The sequence below is a fragment of the Natator depressus genome, chromosome 1 (genome assembly GCF_965152275.1).
Source record: "Natator depressus isolate rNatDep1 chromosome 1, rNatDep2.hap1, whole genome shotgun sequence".
NCBI lineage: Eukaryota > Metazoa > Chordata > Testudines > Cheloniidae > Natator > Natator depressus.
In genome coordinates this window covers 235499062-235524366 of record NC_134234.1, presented here as the reverse complement: position 1 = coordinate 235524366, position 25305 = coordinate 235499062, and the positions used below count along the sequence as shown (strand labels likewise).

At 43.7% G+C, this 25305-nt stretch overlaps 1 protein-coding gene across 8 annotated transcripts in view; it reads left to right on the top strand.

Annotated features, from left to right (window-relative positions):
• The window catches only part of DERA (deoxyribose-phosphate aldolase), a 140897-nt gene that overhangs the window by 16972 nt on the left and 98620 nt on the right, over nt 1–25305 (top strand). For 7 of the 8 annotated variants that reach the window (XM_074938311.1, XM_074938291.1, XM_074938276.1 and 4 more), the window contains exons 3-5: nt 18395–18542; nt 20557–20652; nt 21907–22041. In XM_074938311.1, the coding sequence (XP_074794412.1) occupies nt 18395–18542; nt 20557–20652; nt 21907–22041 (379 nt within the window). Of the gene's footprint in view, nt 1–5335; nt 5473–18394; nt 18543–20556; nt 20653–21906; nt 22042–25305 lie in introns of those variants that run through there. The other variant, XM_074938302.1, reaches the window with a different exon arrangement.

Genomic DNA, 25305 nt, shown 5'->3' with positions numbered 1-25305 from the left:
CATGAGTGGATTAAATTGTATATTACTATCCTAGCATATTTATTCTGTTTCCCAGACAGATCTCTCTACAAAGTCTTATTTTTTAATTTTAAAGCTGTATGATATAATTGTGGTCCCTGTCAAGTTTGACCTACCTAACTGTTTTTTTCCTTAACGATCCCAAATGGGTGATTTTTGCTTAACTAGTTACGTACAATTCAAAATACTCAATTTACTGTGGGACTCATGGTAAAGAAATTAGTACATCATGCATGTTAAGGGGGCTGATTCTGCAACCCTTATGCATGTTGAGTGGTATTTTGCCAGGAGTCCCACTGGCTTCAGAGGGGCTACTTGCATTAATGTTAACATGCATAAAATGTATTGAACTGGACCCCGTGATAGAAAACCTGGCAAGGTGCAAGAGTGTCCTAAGACTTGACCAAATTTTGCCTTCAAATACACGGACAACTTTCAGAGATTCCAGTGGGAGCCCTGTTGGGGGGCAGAACTTGACCCATAGAAAGTTGTGGTAATGTCTTAAAGAAAAACTGCACCTATTCTGCACAGGGCAGCTGTCTAAAAATTCATAGATAGGTAAAAATGGCTTATCTCCAGGAATAAACTGAAAACTTTAAACACTGAATTAGGAAATTGTTACATTATAATTGGCATTTCTGAGCTGGTGGCAGCCCTCTTGACAAAACTTGTGATGCTAGAGGCCAAATTCAGCCCTGGTGTAAGTGAGCACAGTTCCCATGGATCACAGTGAAAGTTCTCTGTTTACATCAGGATGTATTTGGTGCTATCAATGTGAAAACCCAGTGGAAGAATCTGTAAGACCGCTTTCTACCCTGGTATAAGAACTGTTTAACAATCATAACGTTAATAGTTCAAAAACACAGTTTTAAACCATCATTTTTTCTCCAGTCTGTTACAGCAAGTTTAAGGCAGGTTGGAAGCGTCCCCCCAGTGCTAGGCTGAGAAACACCAGTAGTGATAAAAAAAAATCTTGGAGTGCTTCTTAACCTAGAGAACATTTAGATGCTTGGAGCCTGATTCTCTACTCCCTTTCATTTGTACCTGTGTGAAGTGGGTATAAAACAAGAGCCAGCAAACAGAGCTGTAAACAGGGGGAGTTTGAGTGGGAGATCTGTTGCAGGAGAAGGGAGGATTGGGCAAGCCCCTGTACCTTAAAGGCAGTGAGTGAGTTTTGTGTGTGTGTTTTGTGTGGTTTTTTCTGTTTTGTGGGGTGGGGTTGGTTTTTGTTTTGTTTTGTTTTGCTCAGTTTGCAGAGGCTGGTAGGAGGCAGTGTGCTGTGCGGGAAGCAGAACCCTGATTAGGAGGCGGGGCTTTCCTGATTACGAGTCCTATAAAGGCAGGCAAGCAGCCAGCCAGCAGCACAGGAGCCAGCAAACTGGGTTTGTTGGGGTTTTGTTTTGGGGTTTTGTTTTTTCTTTTTCATTGAAAGGTGCTTAGGAGGGTAGGGTATGACAGCTACAGAGGCAGCAGTGGTAGTGATCCAAGGAATGGAAGAGACAAATGAGGATGACCAGATATGGAAACTGTGGCATGTACATTTTCCTGAGCAGGTACCTGAAAAGAGCTTGCTTTTTATGAAGTGCTGCCTGACAGAGCTGGTGGAAGAGAAGATCTGAGGCTTGGAGATGCAGGTGAAAACTATAGTTGAGTTTTGAAGGGTTCCGAGCAGGTGATGGACAGAAGGCAAGAGCAGGTTGAAGGGAAAAGCCAAGACTCACAGATGCAAGCTGGATTGAAGAACTTGGAGTGGAGACTGCTGGGTGAGGAAAGTGGCCAGTGGACTATGAGAATCAGGCAAAGGAAAGGACTGGCTAGTTAAGGGGAAATAGATCTCAGGACCGGTTTGCCGAGTTGAAAAAGGAAGAAGGGGCTGTAACTGAAGGAGGGAGGACAAGGAAGAAGAGAACAGCGGCTAGTCATAAGAAGAGGGGAAGAGCCAGTGGAGATACCCAGAGTTCAGAGCCCCAGGAGGATACAGGAAGATTGCAAGGGAGAATAAAAGACAAGAGGACTTGAAACCAGAAAGAACAGGAGGAAGTCTGGAGAATCACACCATCACCAAGAAAAAGCAAGTCTATGTGATTGGGGACTCCCTGCTAAGAAGAACAGACAGGTCTGTCACCAGAGCTGATCCGGAGAACAGGAGGGTGTGTGCTGTCTGCCAGGAGCTAAGATATGGGATGTGAGCCTGATCCTGAAGAGGATCCTAATGGAAGCAGGAAAGAATCTACTGATTGACTTTATGTGGGAACAAATGAGACAGCTAGATTCTCGCTGGAACTCATCAAGGAAAACGATGCCAGGCTGGTGAAGACGCTTAAGGAAACGGAGGCTCAGGTGATCTTCAGTGGAATTCTGCCTGTCCCTAGAGGAGGAAAATGAAAGCAAGACAAGATTATGATGCTCAACAGATGGCTCAGGCAGTGGTGCTATTAGGAATGCTTTGGGATGTCTGACCACTGGGAGGCATTCATGGACAGAGGACGGTTCTCATGGGATGGACTCCACCTGAGTAGGGAGGGAAATAGACATCTGGGATGGAGGCTGGAACCATTGATAGAAAGAGCATTAAACTAGGAACTTTGGGGAGATGCTCATGTAATCTCCACACCTGATTCTAATATTGAGCAGGAGGAAAATCAGGTAAGAAAAGATACAGCAATGAGAAAGTAACAGCAGTGGGTAGGAAAATGAACACTGAGAGGAGAGATAGTGCTAACAGTCAGGTAGGCAATACTGGCAGCAGAATGACTGTACTCAGTCAGGTGAGGAAGCAGAAACAACTAAGATGTTTGTACAGCAATGCAAGGAGCCTGGGTAACACAAGGAAGGAACTAGAACTACTGGTGCAGAAAGTGAAACCAGATATTATAGGAATAACAGAAACATGGTGGAATAGTAGTCATGATTGTAGTACAGGTATTGAAGGGTATGTGGTGTTCAGAAAAGACAGAAATAAAGGTAAAGGTGGTAGAGTAGCATTGTATGTAATGATGATGAGGTAGACTGGAAAGAAGTTAGAAGTAACGGAATGGATAAGACAGAGTCTGTTTGGGCTAAAATCACTTTGGGGAAGAAAGCTAGTAGTGGGTCTCCTGGGATAGTGCTTGATCAACAGATGGGGTGTGCTACAGACCACCAGGATCTGATTTGGATATGAAGAGAGACCTCTAATGTTTTTAATGAAATAAGTATTACTGGGAATTGAGTGATTATGGGAGACTTTAAGTTCCCAAATATAGATTGGAGGACAAGTGCTACTAATAATAGTAGAGTCCAGATTTTCCTGGATGTGATAGCTGGCAGATTTCTTTACCAAACAGTTGCTGACCACCAAGAGGTGATGCCATTTTAGATTTGATTCTGGTGAGTAGTGAGGACCTCCTAGAAGAGCTGGTGTTAGGGAGTATGAGCTAATTCAGTTTAAACTAAATGGAAGGATAAACAAAAAATAAATAGATCTGCAACTAGGGTCCTTGATTTCAAAAGGGCAAACTTAAAAACATTAAGGGAATTAGTTAGGGAAGTGGTCTGGACTGAAGAACTCAAGGATCTAAATGCAGAGGAGGCTTGGAATTACTTTAGGTCAAAGTTGCAGAAATGATCTGAAGCCTGAATCCCAAGCAAGGGGAAAAACCTTGTAGGGAAGTGTTTGAGACCAAGCTGGATTAGCAAGCATCTCAAACAGGTGATTAAGAGAAAGCAGAAAGTCTACAAGGAATGGAAGATGGGGTGGATCAGCAAGGAAAGCTACCTCTTAGAGGTCAGAAAGAGTAGGGATAAAGTGAGAACTACCAAAAGCCAAGCAGAGTTGGACCTTGCAAAGAGAATTAAAACCAATAGTAAAAGTTTCTATAGCCATATAAATAAGAACAAAACAAGGAAAGAAGAAGTGGGACTACTAAATGCTGAGGATGGGATGGAGATTAAAGATAATCTAGGTGTCACTCCATCTGGTATAGGACACCGGTAAAAGCACCAATCTCAGGTCAAACTGCTAGAATACAGGGCATATACCTCAGACTGGTGGTGTCATAAGGTGGCATAATTGTCAGCCCATAAAAATCACTATACTGGTTCACAAAGTATTGAATGGATTACAAACATTTGCCAGAGCTTGTATAAACAATTTAGCTGTTTTCAGTAACTCCTGGCAAGATCACATAAATCGTAAGAATTGTGTTACAAAAGCTGAAGGAACTCAACCTCACTGCCAAGGTCTCCAAATGCAGAATAGGGTTCGCAAAAGTATCCTATATAGGACACCGTATGAGCAATAGGTTGGTATGCCCTGATCTCTTAGCAGTAGAGGCCATCAAAAGCTGGCCTGCCCCTAGAACAAAGAAGCCGGTCCAATCCATTATTGGTCTGGCTAATTGTTACAATAGATTTGTAAAGGGGTTCAGTAACATTGTGGCCCCCATAACAGTCCTTACAAAGAATGGGAAATTCTTAGGATGTATTCAACAGTGTCCGGGATACCCATTCCTACATCAATTTTGCGTTCGGAGTGTGATGCTGTATTTAAAAAAAAAAGATTGTTTATACTAAGGTATCACTGTGCAGAGGTTCAAGAAGGGTACTGAACAAACTAGCCTCAGAGACAAATTGTCTAAGCAGATTTCAGAGTAGCAGCTGTGTTAGTCTGTATTCGCAAAAAGAAAAGGATGCATCCGATGAAGTGAGCTGTAGCTCACGAAAGCTTATGCTCAAATAAATTGGTTAGTCGCTAAGGTGCCACAAGTACTCCTTTTCTTTTTGTCTAAGCAGAAAGCATAGTATAAAAATACTTGTAAACGCTCATTTGTAATGAAAATTATGGTGCTTATGATAAACCGTGTGATCAAAAACAAGGTTTATCATTAGCACCGTAACTAGTCACTAGCTTTTCCTTTATCTTAGTATTTCCCTTGGCATATGCCTTTAATTCAGTCATATCTTGAGGGCTGTGGTATTTGAGTGTTCGGTGAGGTAAGGATGTAGGGGAATCTTGTATATTAGCAGACCTTCTGTGGAGCTGTCTCCCAACGTCATGGTTGTGCACATGTAAAAAGCCTATTTACCTTCTTGGGATTAACTTGTGGCCCTCACCTTCAGGACCCAGCCCTTCTCCACTTCCTGTAGGGTTGTAATCTGAGCCTTCTTGTGTAAACAACTCTGCTGCTGACCAGGAATGTCTGTTTCTAGCAGCATCCTCTCAGCAGCTTTCTTTGGGTAAGTGGCAAAGCTCCCTTCCCCCTCCCAGCCTGTTAATTTGCATGTTCACAGATACTGCTGGCTGCTTCGTTTTGAATCTACTTTGAATCTTCAGAGACTGGCCTCTCTCTCAAAGAGAGAGTTTCCACCCGCATGTCCGAATCAGTGTCCTGAAGACTTTCAACTATTAAATTGTGCTTCCACATGGAATCAGATGTGCCTGAGCTCACTAGGACATATTCAAAGGGTCTAGAGGTGAGAGTCTGTCTACCACCACCCTTTGTGTTCCCGAGGGTTCGTCTGCATGGCTGCTCTGGTCTGAAAAGTCAGTTACCCACCCTACCCTCTGGATCTGAGACACAAGCTAGATGGACAGGTGCTGCATCAGCCTCCCTGTCCTGGGCATTTTCCATTAAAGAATCAGCATAGGAATACCCATGTGCCAACAACTGTACTACTCCAAAATGCTGGTTAGGCAAAGCCGACTGGTTACAGGGCGTCTTTATAGGCCCCAAAAATTCTTTTTCCATTTTCCCCTTCTGAAACCTTCGCTAAGCCACCTTTCCCGGTACTCTGTAGAGTTAAGTCAGTGGAGCTATGCTCAGCTGAAAAACTCTGGCAGTTAGTAATGGGGTCAGTCTTTTCAGTGGGTACACTGCTACTCTCAACAGACAATGATTCTTGAGCTAATTGGAGCAATTCTCTCCTGCACTCTTCAGGCACAGCTATCCATTCACAAGTTCACTAGGAAGCCTCTCTTTCCCTGAAGGAGCCTTCCTAAACAAAAATCCATTTTTCATAAAAAAATCTTCTCCTTCCTTCTTCAGCTGGGTCACTACTCTGAGCAGCAACAAATTCTTCCTGTGTTTAATTTAAGTCCAGAATAACCTCAGAATCATATCAGACAAGTTCTCAACTGTCATAAACTGGGAGACACTCTTTGCTTGCTCACAGTTTTCCTCACTGACACCAGCTGCATCAGAGCCATACCTTCCCTGTGACCTGGTTATGATATTAATCTGATTAAATATAGTTACGATATTGTTAACAATCAAGATATCAGCGGGTAGCAAATCGCTAATACCAACCACAATATCACCTTTAAAAATTTCCCCCTCCAGGTGGATTTTGGCCAAAAGTACTTTCACAGAGAACTCAGAGAGCCAAAATATTTACACTTTTATCTGGCAACAGATGTCCTGCTCTGACAAGACTTCTTTTAACTAAAGTAATGTCAGATGCTTAACCGTGCCATCCTACACATCTAACATTATTAACTTTTGCGCTGTTAATAAATTCTTTTCTACCATCCAAAGACTCCGCATTAATATAATTCGTGGGGTCATTCCCTTCCTTTTCCATCTCCTTTCAGACTAAGAGACAGCATTTGCACGCAAGGTGGCAGTGTTAGTGCTTACATGGTTAGCCTCTGTATTTAACATCATTGTTATGTATGTAACATCATTAGCACTCGGTGGGTTTCGTGGGTGCAGACTGTTGGGTGTTTTTAAGGTTTGGGCAATTGGGTTTTATATGGCATGGGTCCCACAGTGATTACAGATCACCTGTTTCCTGTTAGAGTGAGAGGTTTTATGTTTTCGACTTTTATGAGGTTATTTAACAAAATTGGGGTTTGGTTTATTCTTAAACCTTTCAGCCCTTTTAAATTGGGGTGCAGAGGGATTACCTTTCCCCTGGGGCTTACACTCACGAGTCCTATTTTCTATATATTTGTCATCGATTTCTGCTGCTTTTTAAAACTGAGTCAGCCTATCACAAACTGTAGCCTTAACATCTTCTGGTGTCAGCCTAAACAACTGCTCTAGAGTAATTAAATTCAACAGTTTACCAAAGTCATCATATGCTCCCGCTCCCATGACCCACTTCTTAACATAACCAAGCAGTTTGTGTGTGCATTCCACATAAGTAACATTACCAGACATCTTAAGATTACTAAATTTCAACCTATAGGAGTCAGGAGTAATTTTAACCTTTGCAATACAGTTGCTTTAATCTTTTTATAATTCAAAGCTTCCTCCAGCCCATTTCATTAGACACTTGCCTCGCTTTGCCAGTCAATTTGGTCAGGAGAATTGGCATCCAGTTTTCTTCTGGAATTTTATGAATACCACAGAATGTGGATAAAAATTCAAGATACTTAGATTCTTTATAAATTTGGCAGGTTTTATCCCAGTCTCTGTTGAGAGGAGAAGTATCCACAGGCTGTTCTCTTTGCCTGTTCAGGACTTGGCATTGCAGCGTGTGAGCCTCTACCTTTTTTTGATGTGCTTCTCTCTCGGCTTGTATCTCTTCCATGTGCATTTTATGAGACTCCTTTTCAATTTCAACCTCTGCTAGGTGTCTCTGGTATGCCCTTTCCTCTGCATCCTCAGCCTCCTTCTCCTTTATTTGAAGTTCTGCCATTTTTTCCTTCATGCTCTAACTGTTGCTTGTTTGCCAGGGTCTGCATCTGGATTGCCTCTGCTGCTACATTTTGGTCACATTCCATGAGCAATTCTCTCCTCTCCTGACCGGAGATGTCCCCTATAAGACCTATTCTTCTATCTTTACATACCTTTTTAAGTTCATAACCTCATAGGATTGTGACTCCCCCCAACCCTTAGTTCCTTCGTGCCACCAGTGATGGTGCTGGAACTTCTAGCATTGTTTTGTTCTCAGTTCTTGAGACCTTTGAAAAGCTGTAATATAGTTGTATATAGTTAGTAGTTCTCAGTTACCCCAGTCCCCGTGCCCCAGTCCCCAGGCTTTTAGCCCTGTGATCGATGCAAACGGCCTGTGCCCGTCAGTGATCCACATACCAGCGGCCTAAGATGCTTGGGCGAAGGGCACATAAGTGACAAGTGCAGTATCTGCAAGTTCTTCAAACCTAGGATGAAGAAGGAGCACGATATCCATCTGAAAGCAGTCCTGATGGAGTCGGCACTCACTCTGGCTCCGGAGTAGCGGTCCAACTCCGCACCAAGCATCGCGGCCTCCGTGTGCAGTGCTCCGCTGGCGCCATCCATGAGCCAGCACCAGTCCCCCTCCGCAGCTCTGGTCAAGAAGCCAAAAAAAGACTGTGAGGGGAAGATCTCCTACCTCCCGCAAGGGAAAGGAGAGGGCGGGGGGCGAGCCACGACCCATGCCAGGCTGCTGAACGCCCCCATTAGGAACTTGGGCCCCAGCTCAGGTCGAGCGGTGCAGCCTATCCCATACTTCGCCTGGGACCCCAGATAGTGTTGTGGGCCCAGGCCAGCTTCAGGTGCTGTCGACGCCTGAAGCCCTTCAAGCGGCTCAGGAGATCCTGACCCTCCCGGTGCCACCCACACTGGCTCCAGTGGTATCCTGGTCTCAAGGAAAACCTGCGTTGGGACCTATACGTCTGTCCCTGCCTCAGCGGACCGTTTCCCATCAAGAGGGATGTCCTGCCATCGCTCGCCCGCCTGAAGCTGTCATGCCTTAGGACTAGAGAGACAGGCTCAGCTGAGCCCTCTTTGGTCCCTGCACCAGGGTTAGTGATCAAGGGACTCAAGGCGTACCTTGCTGGTGGATTGGTGCAGACCTTCTGTGGCATGTGCCACCTGGCAGAAACTCTGGGACCAGCCCCGACAGTTTCCAAGGGTCCGGTACTGATCAGAGACCAGAGACCGCCGATCGCCAGGCCGTCATTGCCCGTCTCCAAGAAGGAGATTGCACTACTCAGGGCGATCCTCCCAGCAACCAGCCCGTAGTAGCTTTCAGTCTTGTTTGATGTCGCGGTACTGGTCGAGTAGCGTGAGGCGTGGATCGCCGGGTATTTGGTGCAGATCCACTGAACGCCATTGGTCCCTGAGAGCCCAACCAAGACAATCTTGCTCGGACTGGTCAGCTTTGGGATGTAGCGACCGGCACTGGTTGGACAAGAGCCACCGCTTAGCCCGATCCTCATCGCCCAGTACCAACCGTTCTGCTGGTAGCTCCGGCTCAGAGCAAGGTTCCCTGACTGCAGGACAAGCCTGGGTACCAGTGGTGCCAACTACATTATCAGCACCAAAACCTGTCCCATGGCTCCAAGTGCAGTGGCTGGCACCATGGTACCCATGGAACTCCTGGGAGTTCACCCAACCTTCCCAGGCTGCCTGATTGGTGTCTGGAGCCTCGGTATCCTGTCCCACTCCGGTGCTCGAGGCTTCAGGTGGTAAGACCCTGCAGGTGCAGGAGGACCCAGTGGAGCAAGCTGCTGGACCACCAATGGATGTGGAGGTGGCACCGGCATTGTCATCGCCAAACAAGGCTATCACGGGGCCCCCTCATCCAGTTCCTCAGGATGACACCAAGGTGCACCAGGAACTTTTGAAGAGGGTCGCTTCTAAACTGGGGCATCAGGCAGAGGAATTGGAAGAGCCTTTGGACTCTGTTTGACGTCCTCGGCCTTACCCCTTCATGAAGGGGTCTCCAAGATCACTAATACCCTGTGGCAGACCTAGTCTTCCCTGGCGCCTATCTCTAAAAGAGCCAAGAGGCCCTTCGTGCCAACCAAAGGGCACGAGTACTTATACTCCCACCCAGCCCCCAGTTCCCTTGTGATTGAGGCAGTTAACCATAAGGAGAGGCAGGGACAACCCGGGGCCACCGCCAAAAATAAAGACTTGAGGAGGCTGGATCTTTTCAGATGTAAAGTTTATTCATCTTCCAGCCTTCAGCTGAGGGTAGCGAACCACCCTCCTTGGCCGATAGGACTTCAATATGTGGCAAGCCAAGTTTGAAGGGTGGCTCTCTGAGGCTTTCAAGAAGGATTTCCGAACCATCCTTGATGAGGGCACGACTGCGGCCAAGGTGGCCCTCCAGGAGGCATCAGATGCTGCTGCCCACACCTGGCTTCAGCTGTTTCCATGTGGTGAATCACATAACCAAGTGCTCCTCTCTGGGTTGTCCACCAGGGCCCAGCAGTCATTGCAGGACCTGCCCTTCAACGGCAGGGCCCTATTTGCGGAGCAAACAGACAGCAAGTTGCATGGCCTCAAGGTCTCCCGCACCACCCTGAAAACCCTAGGTCTCTACGTCCCAGCCCCGGCATATAAGCAGTTCAAACTACAGCAGCCTCAGGGCCAGGGGAGCCCGCTTTGGCAGGACCAGCCCCATAAACAAGCCAAGGGTTACAAGCACCGCCTGAGCCACCCGCCTCCACCCTCTGCCCAGTCGGGCTCAACCCGTAATAAGCAGGGGCCCAAACAGTTGTTTTGAGGGTGTGCCCGAGGGCGACCTACCAGACTCTTTCCCGGATCCATCTTTCCCAGTGTTATCTTACCAGCTTTCCCCTTTCCCCCTGGCTTGGACCACTATAACTTCGGATCACTGGGTCCTCAGCACAGTGGAATGGGGTTATACCCTCCAGTTCCTTTCTACTACCCCTTCACACCCGCCTTCCCCATCCCTCTTCAGGGACCCCTCTCATGAGAGTCTCTTTGTGCAGGAGGTAAAGAGGTTACTACAGCTAGGTGTGGTGGAAAAAGTTCCTCTACAGTACAGGAACATGGGGGTTTATTCCTGGTACTTTTTAATCCCAAAGGCCAAGAGCGGTCTACGGCCCATCCTGGACCTGAGAGACCTCAACAAGTACCTACGGAAGCTAAAGTTCCACATGGTGTCTATGGCCTCTATCATCCCCTCCCTTGATCCGGGAGACTGGTACGCTGCCCTCGACTCGAAGGACGCATACTTCCACATAGTGATCTTTCAAGGACACAGATGCTTCCTCCGGTTTACGGTGGGGCCCCACCACTACCAGTTTGCGATTCTCCCATTTGGCCTGGCGACAGCGCCGAGGGTGTTTACCAACTGCATGTTGGTGGTAGTGACTTACCTCAGGTGCTGGGGTATCCAAAGTTACCCGTACCTCGAGACCTGGAGCCACCTTTGACAAGCCAGTCGTCAAGTCCGAAGGGACATCGTGGTGCTTCAAGCCACGTGCTGCTCTCTGGGCCTACTGATGAACGACAAAAAGTCGACGTTAGTGCCAGTGCGGAAGATAGAGTTCATCGGCGCGGTCCTCGACTTCACCTGCGCCAGAGCGTTTCTGCCACAGGCAAGGTTCCAGATGATGGCGAAGTCTCATTGTGGAAGTCTCCGCGTTTCCTCTGACTACAGCCAGGGGTTGTCTGTGCCTGCTGGGCCACATGGCAGCTTGCACTTATGTGGTCCGCCATGCCAGGCTCCAGATGCGGCCCCTGCAACAATGGCTGGTGACAGTCTATTCACAGACCCAAAACCCCCTAGAGAAGATGGTTACCATTCTCCAGGCGATAGTTACCTCGCTGAGATGGTGGACCGACTGCGGGACAGTCCTAGAAGGGGTTCCGAAACAACCCTCCTCGCTCCATCGAGTTGGTGTTGGACGCCTTGGACCTCAGCTAGGGGGAACATCTCGGCAACCTCCAGACACAGGGGATGTGGTCCCTGGAGGAGGCGCGATTACATATAAATGTCAAAGAGCTATGAGCAGTCCCGCTGGCGTGCAGAGTCTTCCTGCCCCACCTGTCGGGCAAGGTGGTACGAGTCCTGACTGACAACACAGCCTCAATGTTCTACATCAACAGGCAAGGGGCAGCGCGCTCCTCAGCTCTCTGTCAGGAAGCGCTCCGTCTGTGGAACTTCTGCATCAGCCACGAAATCCACCTGGAAGCTTGTCACCTTCCCAGAGTCAGAAATATGCTGGCAGACCAGCTCAGCAGGGACTTCTCCTCTCATCTTGAGTGGTCGCTCCATAAAGAGGTAGCCTGTGTGATCTTCCAAAGGTGGTAAATTTCCACCTGTTCACTACCAGACAGAACAGGAAATGCCACCAGTTTTGTTCTCAACAGGCTCTAAGCAAGGAATCCCTCTCCGATGCCTTCCTCCTGTCGTGGTCAGGGAGCCTGATGTACACGTCCCCTCTGATTCCACTGATCAGCTGGGCCCTGGCAAAGATCAAGAGAAACCAGGCACAGATTAGCAGTATCCCTAGGGGACCATGATAAGGGAAAAACATCTGGCACCAGTGTACATGCCAAGCACACACACCTAATATGGAATGGACATGAGCAATACATCTCAAAGAACACCAATTACAGAAAAATTAACTGTCTTATTGGAGTCCTCAGTCCCTTGTTAAAAGTTCCCTTTGTTAGAAATCACAGTCCAGAAATGGGGAGCAGAAAAATGGCCAGTGGATGATCTGACAGTCTCCATTTATATTCTCAGCCTATGTGCATGGAAAGTTACTGTCTGAAACATGGACTCAGGGATCACATGTTTTAAGAGCCCTGCTGAGTCACTGGGCCTCCATTGTCCATAGGCTCTTTGAGGCATCTTTGGGAGGGGCCCACTGGAAGAGTTGATTCTCCTTAATGGCCCATCAACATATGGCTGGCTGGTCTTAATATAAATCTGTCTTGTGGGTGTTACCCAGAAACACAACATGTTTGAACTACAAATATAACAAATATATTCATAACTTCCTATACAATGATGATACACGGATTGCACCAAAACAGTGTTGTTCAACAGATCACAACTTTTCCAATGATACCTTACACGGCATACTTCGTATAAGATTTATTACAACGGTGCAACACTGGCGATAGATCAGTGGTGATACTTTAGCGTAAACATGGTCATCTTTCTTTTTATACAGCATCACACTAGGTATGGCCCAACATCTAAACAACTATTTTGTCACTGATTTTAATAAGGCTAATGAAGATCTTAGGGATTGTGGTAGGTTGGCTAATGGGAATGAGGATCTGGAAGTAGAAATTACCACAACTGAGGTGGAAGTCAAACTCAGACAGTTTAATAGAACTAAATCGGGGTCCCCAGATAATCTTCATCCAAGAATATTAAAGGAACTGGCACATGAAATTGCAAGCCCAATAGCAAGGATTTTTAATGAATCTGTAAACTCGGGGGTTGACTCAGTTAACTGGAGAATTGCTATTTTTAATGGGGAAAAAATGATCTGGGAAACTACAGGCCTGTTAGTTTGACCTCAATTGTATGCCAGGTCTTGGAACACATTTTGAAAGAGGAAGTAGTTAAGGACTTAGAGTTAAATGGTAATTGGGATAAAATACAACATGGTTTTACACAGGTTAGATCATGCCAGACCAACCTGATCTCCTTTGAGAAGATAACTGATTTTTTCAGACAAAGGAAATGCAGTAGGTCCAGTTTACCTGGATTTCAGTAAGGCATTTGATACAGTTCCATATGGGAAATTAGTTAAATTGGAGAAGATGGGGATGAATATGAAAATCGAAAGATGGATAAGGAACTGGTTAAAGGGGAGACTGCAACAGGTCATATTGAACTGTGATCGGTCAGGCTGGAGGGAGGTTATTAGTGGAGTTCCTCAGGTATCAGTATTGGGACCAATCTTATTTAACATTTTTCCTAATGATCTTGGCACAAAAAGGGGGAGTGCGCTAATAAAATTTGCGGAGGACACAAAGTTGGGAGGTATTGCCAATCTGGAGGAGGACTGGAATATCATATAAGAAGATCTGGATGACTTTGAAAACTGAAGTAACAGATGTGATGGGTTCCCTCCAGGGTGCCGCCTGGAAGTGGGATACCACTTTGCCCTCTGACTCACCAGCCTGGGCTCCCTCTCACACTGTGCTGCTGTGACAAGCTGCAGACCGCTCCTGGTCCTACACTTCCACCAGCATTCATACAGGCAGGGACACACCCAGCTGCAGTTACATGCAGGCTCTCTGTCCAGCCACTGCATGAATCAACAATAGAGATGCTACAGCCAAGATAACCTCCAGCTCCGCAGGCACACATCCCCGCACTGGAGTATAAACCCAAAATTATGCCATCTTGCAGTGCACAGGGAACTGTACAGTGTAAGGTCATAGAGTTTGCCTCTCCCTCAATGTAGAGAGGAAATGCAACAGCTCCTGCCCCTTGAGCTAAGATTCCCAAGCACTTCACACCAAACTTACTGGTTTAGATTAAAACATAAAATAAGTTTATTAACTACAGAAAGATAGATTTTAAGTAATTATAAGGGATGGCAAACAGATCAAAGCAGATTACATAGCAAATAAACAAAACCGCAAACTAAGCTTAACATACTAGACCAATTGGATGTGAATTAGCAGTTTCTAACCCTGGCTGATGATACAAGCAAGCTTGCAGATTCTTAAGGGACAAGCTGCATTTGTTTTGCAGCTTGGGATCCCCACCCCCATTCCAAGTCCTTTTCCTTTGGAGCTTCTCTTAGATGTTCAGTTGTGCGGGAGTGAAGAACAACAAATGATGTCACTCACTGACTTATATAGCTTTAGCATATGGCAGGAACCCTTTGTACCAAACTCAGTTTGTGGAAAAACACTGGTATCCAAGATGGAGTTCTGTGTCATGTGGCCTGGTCACATGTCCTTGCATACCTTGCTGAGTCATAGCAGCCATTACTTACAAGCTGTCTGGAGCATTCTCAGGAAGGCTCACCAAGTGGGGGATAAGCATCTCCTAAGGCCTGTTGTTTTTCCTAATGCCCATTACCTTGAATAGGCCCTTCATAGTCGGCTATCTAGACTTGGAAGCATTTTGCCTAGTGGGGGTCACCCAGATGTGACTACATGTGAAATTCAGATACATAGTGTGACTAAGCTCTGTCCTTGCCTCCGTGGGTCCCGCGTTTCCTGGCAGATTTCGCTAGCCTCAAAGGCTCACTGTGACCCTCCACATAACCCTTCTCTCTCTAGAGACAAGGGTCACAGTCTACGGAGCCATTTTCATCATAAGCCAGCAAGGGAGGTGAGGAGAAGTTATCCTTCCTTGCACAGTCTCTGTTGTCTCCCAGTCTCAGTGATTAATTGGGGGCAAAGGTGGGGGGGGAGCCCAGGCCCACCCTCTACTCCGGGCTCCAGTCCAGGGACCCTAATAATATCAGCTATGGTAGCTGACCTTTTAGAAACATGATATGTACAATTCCCTGGGCTACTTCCCCCACAGCAACCCTCACTTCCTCAAGCTCCACTTCACCCTTACCTCAGGGCCTCCTTCCTTGTGCCTGATATGGTGTGTACTACTCAGTCTCTCCAACAGCACAACTTCCTCCCACAGCTCCTGACATGCACACTCACCTGAGTGACTGGGAGGCTTTTAACTAGTTTCAGCCAGCCCCTGATTGGCTTCAGGTGTCCCAATCAACCTAGCATTCTCCCTGCCTTCCGGAAAGTTCTTAATTGGCCCCAGGTGTCTTAATTGACTTGGAGCAGCTGCCATTTCACTTATCCTGGTACCAGGGATTTGTTTAGCCTGGAGCTAATATATCTATCTCCCACTACTTTTCTATAGCCATCTGGCCTTGCCCCGTCACAATAGTTAATATTCATAACTTCAGATACAAAAATGATACATACATACAAATAAGATAATCATATTCAGAAAATCATAACTTTTCCAATCCCACCTTACATGACCCATCTTGTCCAAGATGCATCATAATTATGCAACTGTGAAGAATATGGGGTGCAATGTCACAATAGAAATGGGATGAAATTTTAATAGTACAACTTGCAAGGTCATGCACTTAGGATTGAGTAACAAGAATTTTTGCTATGAAATGGGGACTTGTCAGTTGGAAGAGACCGAGGAGGAGAAAGACCTGGGTGTATTGGTTGACCACAGGATGACTATGAGCCGCCAATGTGATGCAGCTGTGAAAAAAAAGCTAATGCAGACTTAGGATGCATCAGGAGAAATATTTCCAGTAGAGATAGAGAAGTGTTAGTACCATTATACAAAGCATTAGTAAGACCTCATCTGAATACTCTTTGCAATTCCAGTCTCCCGTCTTTCAGAAAGATGAATTCAGACTGGAACAGTTGCAGAGAAGGGTTACTAGGATGATCCGAGAATGGAAAACCTACCTTATGAGAGGAGGCTCAAAGAGTGTGGCTTATTTAGCCTAACCAAAAGAAGGCTGAGGGCAAATATGATTGCTCTCTATAAACACATGAGAGGGATAAATACCAGGGAGGGAAAGGAGTTATTTAATTAAGCACCAAAGTTGTCAGAAGAATAAATGGATATAAGCTGGCCATCAGCAAGTTTAGGCTTGAAATTAGAGTAAGGTTTCTAACTATCAGAGGAGTGAAGTTCTGGAACAGCCTTCTAAGGGGAGAAGTGGAGACAAAAAAATACCCAGCTGGGTTCAAGACTGAGCTTGATAAATTTATGGAGGGGATGGTACGAGGAGACTGCCTACAATAGCATGTAGCTGATCTGCAACTGCTAGTAGCAACTATCTCCGAGGGCTGGTGATGGGACACTAGATGGGGAGGATTCTGAGTTACTACAGAGAATTCTTTCCTAGGTGTCTGGCTGGTGCATCTTGACCACGTGCTCAGGATCTAACTGTTCACTATATTTGGGGTCAGAAAGGAATTTTCCCCTAGGTCAGATTGGCAGAGACCATGGGATTTTTTGTTGTCTTCTGCAGCATGAGGCATGGGTCATTTGCATGTTTGAACTAGTGTAAATGGTGAATTCTCTGTAACATGAACTCTTTAAATCATTATTTGAGGACTTCAGTAACTCAGCCAGAGGTTACGGATCTATTACGGGAGTGAGATTCTGTGGCCTGCAATGTGCAGGTGCTCAGACTAGATGATCATGATGGTCCCTTCTGGCCTTAAAGTCTATGAGGACCATTCTGATTTGCTGTAAATTACCACATATTCACATAAGGTGCAACAGAGTGAAGAATCCGCCCCTTGGATTGCATAGATATAATCACTTGGGGTGGTGATTTACTCTGGTATTGATGTCCCCATTAATGTGGCTTCAGGGCAGATGCATTGTTGCCCCCCAGTACCCTTCAGCTCTTTATTTGTGTAGTGACGCTACTGTTGAACTAAATAATTCAGTTTTTCTTTAAAGAACACCAAGGGGTTGTTTTCATCAACACCTTTTTTCCATCTACCCAAGTACAGATGTAGCAGAAAATCCATGTGCTGTCTAACAAACAGAGATGGGCCTGAATGTGATCCTTAGCTCTTAACACCGTGAACTTTGGGAAAGTTTGGATGTAGATAATATTCCACATCCAAACTTTGTTGCTCAAGTCCATATCCGTGTGTGTGTGTGTGTGTGTGTGTATATATATATATATATATATATATAAAATAAGCCAAAATCCTATTTTAAAACAAATAAGGTTCACACCATTTCTTGGAAGCAGTTTACTACATCTGTCTTCACAACTTCACAACTCATTTCCTAAGGGATGAGACTAGAATCCCTTTCTTAGCAGCTGATTAGGTATTCTCTTCTTTTTGGACAACAATTTTTGTTTTAATTTAAACCAGTTATAAAAAACCTCATTGATGTAAAAAGCTAACTTTCTGAAGTAAAAAAACAACCCCAATTACAGTTAAAAATAACAATTTTTAAAGTTATGTAGCATCTTTTGTCCAAGGATACTGAAATGCTTTAGCAATGTTAGTCAATTTCTCAACTTTTTTGCAGGAAGATATGTAAATATTATTGTTCCCATTTTAGAGACAGGAAAACCGAGACACCTAGAGTTTAGGACCCAAATATTAAAACGTGCAAGACACCTAGGGTGAAATCCTGGTTCCATTGAAGTAACTGGCAAAATGTCCATTAACTTCAGTGGGACCAGGATTTCACCCTGATGCATATGCACAGATTAGGGTTGTAATATGTAATGGTGGCATGCATATTCCTGTCTTGTGTGCATTCAGGTGACTTGCACTTATAATTCATGTGCCTGCTGAAGCGTGTGTATGCTTTCTATGCAGACTAGCTCTGCATGAGGCAGACTTAGCATGTTACGGGCACATAGACAACTCTGTTGGATAGAGGCTGTTGCATCCTTCCTCCAGTGGGTTGCCCAGATAAAGCGTCATTGGTTTAGGATCCTGGTGTATAATAATCTGCTAGGATTCCTGCTCATTATTCAGTCTTTGATCCAGTGCCATAAATTGGAACTTGGTCCTTTGACTGTACAGTAGCTGATTTTTAGACATTGGGTAAAATTTTCAAAAGCACCATTGATTGTCAATGAAACTTAGGTACCTAAGTGACTCACTTTTGAGATGGGCTTAGTCTCCTAAATCACCTGGGCCACATTAAAAAATTTAATCCTTTTTTTTGGATATTACTTTTTTCCCTAATAAAGGCTGCTTGGCTACTGAGAGCTGTCACCTGCATAGATCTCACCACCCTTTCAGGCGATGACACCCCTTCAAACATTCACAGGCTTTGTTACAAAGCCAAGCATCCAATCAGAGAGGATCTTTTGAGAGCCATGAACATGCATGATAAAGGTATGATGGTTTTGGTTACATTACTTGCAAGCTTTGGCTTTATAAAACTGGTTATGGACAGAACATTAACTCAACATCTTCTTTTTCAATTTCTACTGCCTGAACATTACTGATGTTAGAGCTAGTATTGCACAGCCAAACAGCCCTGGAAGACTGAACTGCCTAGACAGTCTCATTCAAAGAAATGGTAATATAAGGTCTAATTGCAAAATCTTTATCCCTAGTTATGATGTAAGATGTGTGTGGGGGGAAAACCTCACCTTGATTTACAGATCCCAGATCGAGATTGTAATATGGGCAGTTATAGAATATACTACAGTATTTGACATGGAAACCATAAAGAGAATAAAACTATGAAATACAAAAAAACCCCACATCTCTCTTTTAATAACTGGATGGTAAGGTGGCACTAAATTTATTTGCATTAAAATGCACATGATATCCCCAATAAATGTTTGGGCTTTTTTTTTAGTGTCTGTAAATATTTTGGGTCATAACCCTGGTTGAGGTTATTTTGTGTAGCTCCAGGATCTGGCTCTTTGCCTTTGTGCAGACAATTAGATACAGACACGTGCTGTGTGTTGAAATATTTGGCTTTTTTATCTCGCCTCAGAATTGTCTCTGCCACCCAGTTATGTCAGTAACTGAGAAAGGGATCAAAATAGCAGCTAGTTCTGTCTACTACTAGGGACTTCACTGGGGGTCAGGATTTGACCGTAAGGGTGTGTCCACTACAGCTGGAAGACATGATTCCCAGTGTGGGCAGACAGATTTGCTCTAGCTCGAGCAGAGCTAGTGCACTAAAAATAGTAGTGTGGACATTACTGCACGGGCAGCAGCTCAGGCAAGCTGCCCAAGTCCAAGTCCACCTGACTGCTTGGGTCCAAGCTTAGGCAGCTAGCTGAGCCACCACCCTTGCAGCAATTTCCATGCTACTATTTTTAGCACGGTAGCTTGAGCAGAGCTAGAACAAGTCTATCTACCCCCACTGGGAATCATACCTCCCTGCTGTGGCATAGGCATTCCCAAAGTATTTTGCAGAACTGGGCCCTCAATACAAGTCTAAATGTTACACCCAATACCAACAGGAATGGAATTGTCAAGGCGTTAATGTGGCCACACAGAGTTAGTATTAAATGATAGCCATAAAATGGCATCTTTTCATACAATAGTCAGCATTGCACAACGTAACTTCTCAGAAGTATTAATATCACTGATGTGTCAGATACAGGAGGCTGTTTTAAAATGCCACATGATTTTGGTGCTTTGTTTGAGCTACATTCAAACAAAAATCAAATCCATCAATACTGTATAAACATTTGGAGCCTGATTGACGAATCGCAATGGTAAGTTTTACACAGGCATAACCCCATTGTTTTCAACAGGGGTGTGTGGTGTAAAACTAGAACATAGTGATGAATCAGGCCTTGGATTCTTAGCCATAGTCATGAAATAGGAAAGACCCAATCCTTTTTTAAACTCTGATTTATGAATTCTTTCTAATCCTTGATACATTTAAAAAAAACTATTAAATATCAGGCCAAGTTGCTTAGAATGTGAATAAAATTTGAAATAGAAACACAGCAAAACTGTGCTAACACAAAGGGTATTCCATGCTAGTCAAACTGTGCTATAGGCCTCTAGGTACAATACTCTGATAACATTGTTTCTGACATCATAAATCCCAGAGCAAACTGGTCTGAAACTGGCGTTTAAAGAACTCCAGCCTTAAACTGTGTCTGCGATTGAGCTACTACTGATGCAGCCTCAGTGTTCTCAGGGCAGGGCTAACGGACATGGTGGTAGCTCTGCCAGTGGCCACCTGAGCCCCGCTGTCAGTAAAGCTCTCATGGTTGCTACAGCCAGTGGAGAGCAGCTGGTGGTTGTGCAAGAGTACGGGATTTAAAAAAAAAAAAAAAAAATCTAGTGCACACAAGGCCATAGTGTGGACTAGAAGACAATGCACATTACATGGAAATATACAGGTGAAACAGTGGATTGTAACTTTTTGCAGGTATTACTACAGCAGCTGTCTGTGTGTATCCAGCTAGGGTAGCTGATGCTGTTAAAGCACTCAAGGCTGCTGGTTGTAACATACCAGTAGCTTCAGGTAAGTTTCTCTTCTTTACAAGTATTATTTAAAAGATTCTTTTCCCAGTGGACTTGTGCCCTTTTTGCTTTTATAAGATGGGTAAAGAATACTTGAAAGGGTGGTTGTTTTTTGTTGGTTGGTTTTTTGCTGGAGGGTGGGGTGGGGAGGATCCTCCTCCTTTTTCACTAAAATGTATCTGGAATATCAAGTTTTTAGTTGTCAAGTCTAAGTTTTGCTGGAGGAGGATCTCCTGTGGGGGTCTTGGAGGTGTGTATGTTGATCTCATACCTGAACTGAAGGGATAGGAATAATGAATCTTTACACAGACATTTTTTCTCCCAAGTGGAATTAGTCATTAAAGCTGAATAGATGTTAACATCAACAAATGAAAACCATTCCTTGCTTAATAGCTCAACTTTTAGGTTGCATGCAGGTGGATCCCTCCACCCCATTGAAGTCAGCAAGGCTCTGTGCAGGTGCAAGGGTCCATCCCTGTAAAAATACCTTTGTCTTGATTCTTTGTGATGTCATCATTTCACTAGTTCTTCGGGCACCACAGAAGGGAGACAATGTGGAATTTAGGATTGAAAAAACACCACAAAAACATGTTTGTGTTTGCAAGGGGGAAAGAGAACTTTTCCAGATTCTCTTTATACATCAGAAGGGTGCGGGGGAGGGGCGGGAGTGGAACAAGGCTAATTTTTTTCCTTTCCAAGTTACCTTTATATTGTTTAAGTACAAAAATTCAAATGACTGCTGAATAGGGTATGATTGCATTCAACTTTACCTATATTGTGACTGTTACTTACCCATATTAGTTGCATGTATTTTCAAATACCTTTTATAAGAATTTTGGAGGACTGAAGAACATATACATCAAAGATCATTTCACACATTAGGCCAAATTCAGAGCTTGTGTATACAGGCAGAACTTTGTTGAAGGCAATGGACTTATATGTATTAGCCAGGCTGAACTGGAAATAGCTGTAAGGAAAGTGGGAGAAATCCATTTGCAGGAGACATTTAAAACTGAGCAAAGCACTGATTAAAGATCTCAAGGGAAGAACAAATGTTCTTGTAAATGAGGTGGGGGATGAATTAGGTGCTTTCCAAATCTTTGAGTCTTTACTGGAGCTGTAGAGTAACTTCCCTTTCAGGGAAAAAAGAAAAAAAAACCTTGACTTTTTATACCCCCAATCTGCCTTAATAACAATTATATTTATATAAAAGTCTTTGCTTACTTCACAACTTTATTTTTCCCATTCTTCATAGTGGCAACTGGGTTTCCAGCTGCACAAACTCCACTGAAAACCAAATTAGAAGAGATTAGGATAGCAGTGGAAGATGGTGCCAGAGAGATCGACATTGTAATTAACAGAACCCTTGTGCTGACTGGCCAGTGGGAAGGTAAGCACTTACTAAAGCTAAGGAGCCAAGTTTTATCCTCTGCTCATGTCGCTGATAGCAGAATTTGACTTTTGGTTGCCCACTTTGGGCCAAGATTTTCAGAAATGACTAGTGATTTGGGTATCTCTGTTTTTTGGGTGCTGAACTTCGAACACCCTGAAAGAGCCTGATTTTCAGATGGTGGGCGTGCTTACCACTTTCTGAAAATTCAAACTACTTTAAGAGGTGTCATGTTAGACAGCAAGAATCACTTGTTCACTTTGGAAAATCCTGACTTTTAGATTTAGTCTTTGAAAGGGTTTATATAAAGAGATATTTGAAAAATAATTTCCCAACTTCTGCATAGTTCAAAGGAAACAGCAGAAAAGTGAATGCTGATGGTCTAATTACCCTGGGCTAATTACCCACAAACAGAATGGTTAAAAAATACCCAAACGGGTTGTCAGTGTAGATGATATGTCGTTAAAATGTGTGTTTTGGTTCTTGACAAAAATGGATGTGTCTTCTAATTGCTTTTCTCCGAAGTTCAAGGTACAAATTTACAGTTCATATTATTACTGGTGTTCGTTCTCTCTCTCTCTCTCTAATTAGTACGTGTAATAATACTGGAGATGGTTTTACTCTAATTGGTTCTCCCTTAATGTACCGTGAATGGTTTACCTTAAGTGCTGACAATGGTCCTATAACTAATCTCCATGTAAAGGTAAACAGGCGCTAGTAGCCTTCACTGAGAACACTTCAGAAAGAAACATATGATAATGGAGTTTAGTTAAGGAAATGTAATCATCATGGTGACATACCATATTTTCTGATCTCTGTCTTCCTTCAATTAACAAGTAGAATTGGACTAAAATGTCATCAATTGCAACATGCCAATATTTGTATCTTTCAGTGTCATCCTAGTGCTAACTTATTCATGTATCTTGATCTTTTTCACAATATTCTTCACTTACACCAGTTTGTACTCAAATATATGCAGTAACCCAGGTCGCTGGTATCAGCTTGTCTATCTTTCAAAATGGCTATTTTGATTTCAGATGCAATAAATATGTTGGTGATCTCAGTCCAGATCAGTGTGGACTGACATCTTTATCACAAAAGCCATCATAGTTCAACCTTTGTTGGCAATCTTACTTAGATTGTTAGCTCTTTGGGGCACAGACAGTCCTTTTGTTCTGTGTTTGTAGACTGCCTAGGACAATGGATTCCTGGTCCATGATTGGGGCTTTCAGATGCTACCACAATACAAATGATAAACAACAACAGGACTGAAATTGCCATAGTAACTAGATGATCCTCTTTTCCTCCACTAGAGGTCATACCTCCAGTAAAAGATTAAAGGATATTAACTGGGAAGTAAGCAGAAAGCTCAAACAGCTGCTGTCCACAATATATTTGTTCTAAGGACCTAAGTGGAGATATAAATAATCATTATCGTTCAAATGCCATCTTAAAGCTAATTTGTTGTGTTGATTTTTGTGTTGCAAAAATTAGTCTAATTCAATGACATGGGAGATACTTTGCCATGTCCATGCTGGTCTTGAAAAGAGTTTGTTACAATTGGAACAGTGGTAAGTGAAACCATTTTAGAAGCCAGTTTAGGCCTTTTCTGCACTGTAGAAATGTATCACATTAGAAAATGCGCTAGCACCATTTTAACTTAGTTAAATATGACTTATCTTCTAGAATAGACTAGTACCATTGTGTGGGTTTTTAAAAATATATTAGTTGTTTGTGGTTAATCATATGTCCCCCTCCCAAGATCAGCTAACACATTTTTTTAAACACAAAAGTGCACGTTTACAGTAGGCTCCAAATTATGTTTAGCATCATGCTAGTTAAAATGTGTGTTAACACATTTTCTAAAACAAAGTATTTTATGAGTGTAGACATATCCTTTGAATGACCACACTACAAAGATTAGATGTGCTAGACTTCTAGTTGGAACAGTGTGCGCACTGCATGGTTCAGAAACTGCTTAGTGTAGACACAAACTAAGATATATGAAGTAGTAATATAGACAGTAGTGGAGGCCCAGTCTTCTAGCACTTTTTATAGGGTGTATACAAATGGAACTGTTCATAAATAATCTTCTCATAAACATATTTAACATTTTAATGGGTTACATTATGCAGAATATCAATAGCATTAATTCACTTTTTTTTTTTACTATCTAACTAAATTCTGAATAATAGTTTTTGTGTAGGATCCTAATATGGATCCAAATAATTAGAAAGGCGACTAATATAGTTCTACTATTAAACATTCTTGAGAGCTGCAAAAATCAAAATGTTTAAATTTAAAAAAAGCAGCTAATTAGTTATCAGATATGAACGAATTAATTTTTAAAAATGCAGATTGTGTCCTTCTGTGGAGAAACCCACTGAATGGGATCAGTGGGGGGGATATTCAAAAAGTTCCCTCACGGTGTTTCCGATAGAAAGTTCTGTATCAAGGCAGGGTTTGTCCTGTCCACCTAAGGAGCAAAGAAAGGCTTCAACTCAGATTTCCCCATCCTCTAAATGCTACTGGAGGCCAGAGCCATCTGTACAACAGGCCCCTTTGTCTCCACACTTGCTCTGAGTTTATTTGCTTTCCTCAACTCCATTCAGCCACAGCCAGAGGCTCCCTGACCCACCAACAATCCTCCTAAGGGAGTTCCACATTGCAGAGGGAGCTATACAAACTCAGACTGTATTAAGATCATCTGGATGCCAAAGAGAAAAAAAAGGCACAGCGCCTTCCACCTCTCCCACACAGGGATCTCTAAGCCTATGAAAAGCTGGACAGAGAGTATTGCCAACCCCAAGTATGGAAAAATCATGAGATTTAAAACAAAACAACCTCCTCCCCCACAAATAAAAAATTTAGGTTCTTTTGATTTGCCTTCTTGCTTTAGAGTTTTTAGGGTTCACTTGGATCACAAACGTTTCTCCACAACCGTGAAAGCTATAAACTTTGTAAGTGAAAACTAAAGTTCTTGTATAATCGTTTGTCTCTGGGAGCTGGGGCTTTAAGGAAAAATCAAATATTGCAAGACTTGAGATAAAATTGAGAGAAATTGCAATATTCCCCCCCCCCCCCTTTATTTGTATGGGCAAGGAGAGAACCACATATGAAATGGGTGCCTCTATGTGACTATCTCCACATTATTGCTTGAGCAGAGTTTGCACCCCTACAGCAGACTTGAAGTGGCCACTGCTGCTCAGTGGTGGCCATGTTATAAACAAATGCAATATTTGTATTTGTTTCTTCGTTAGTGTT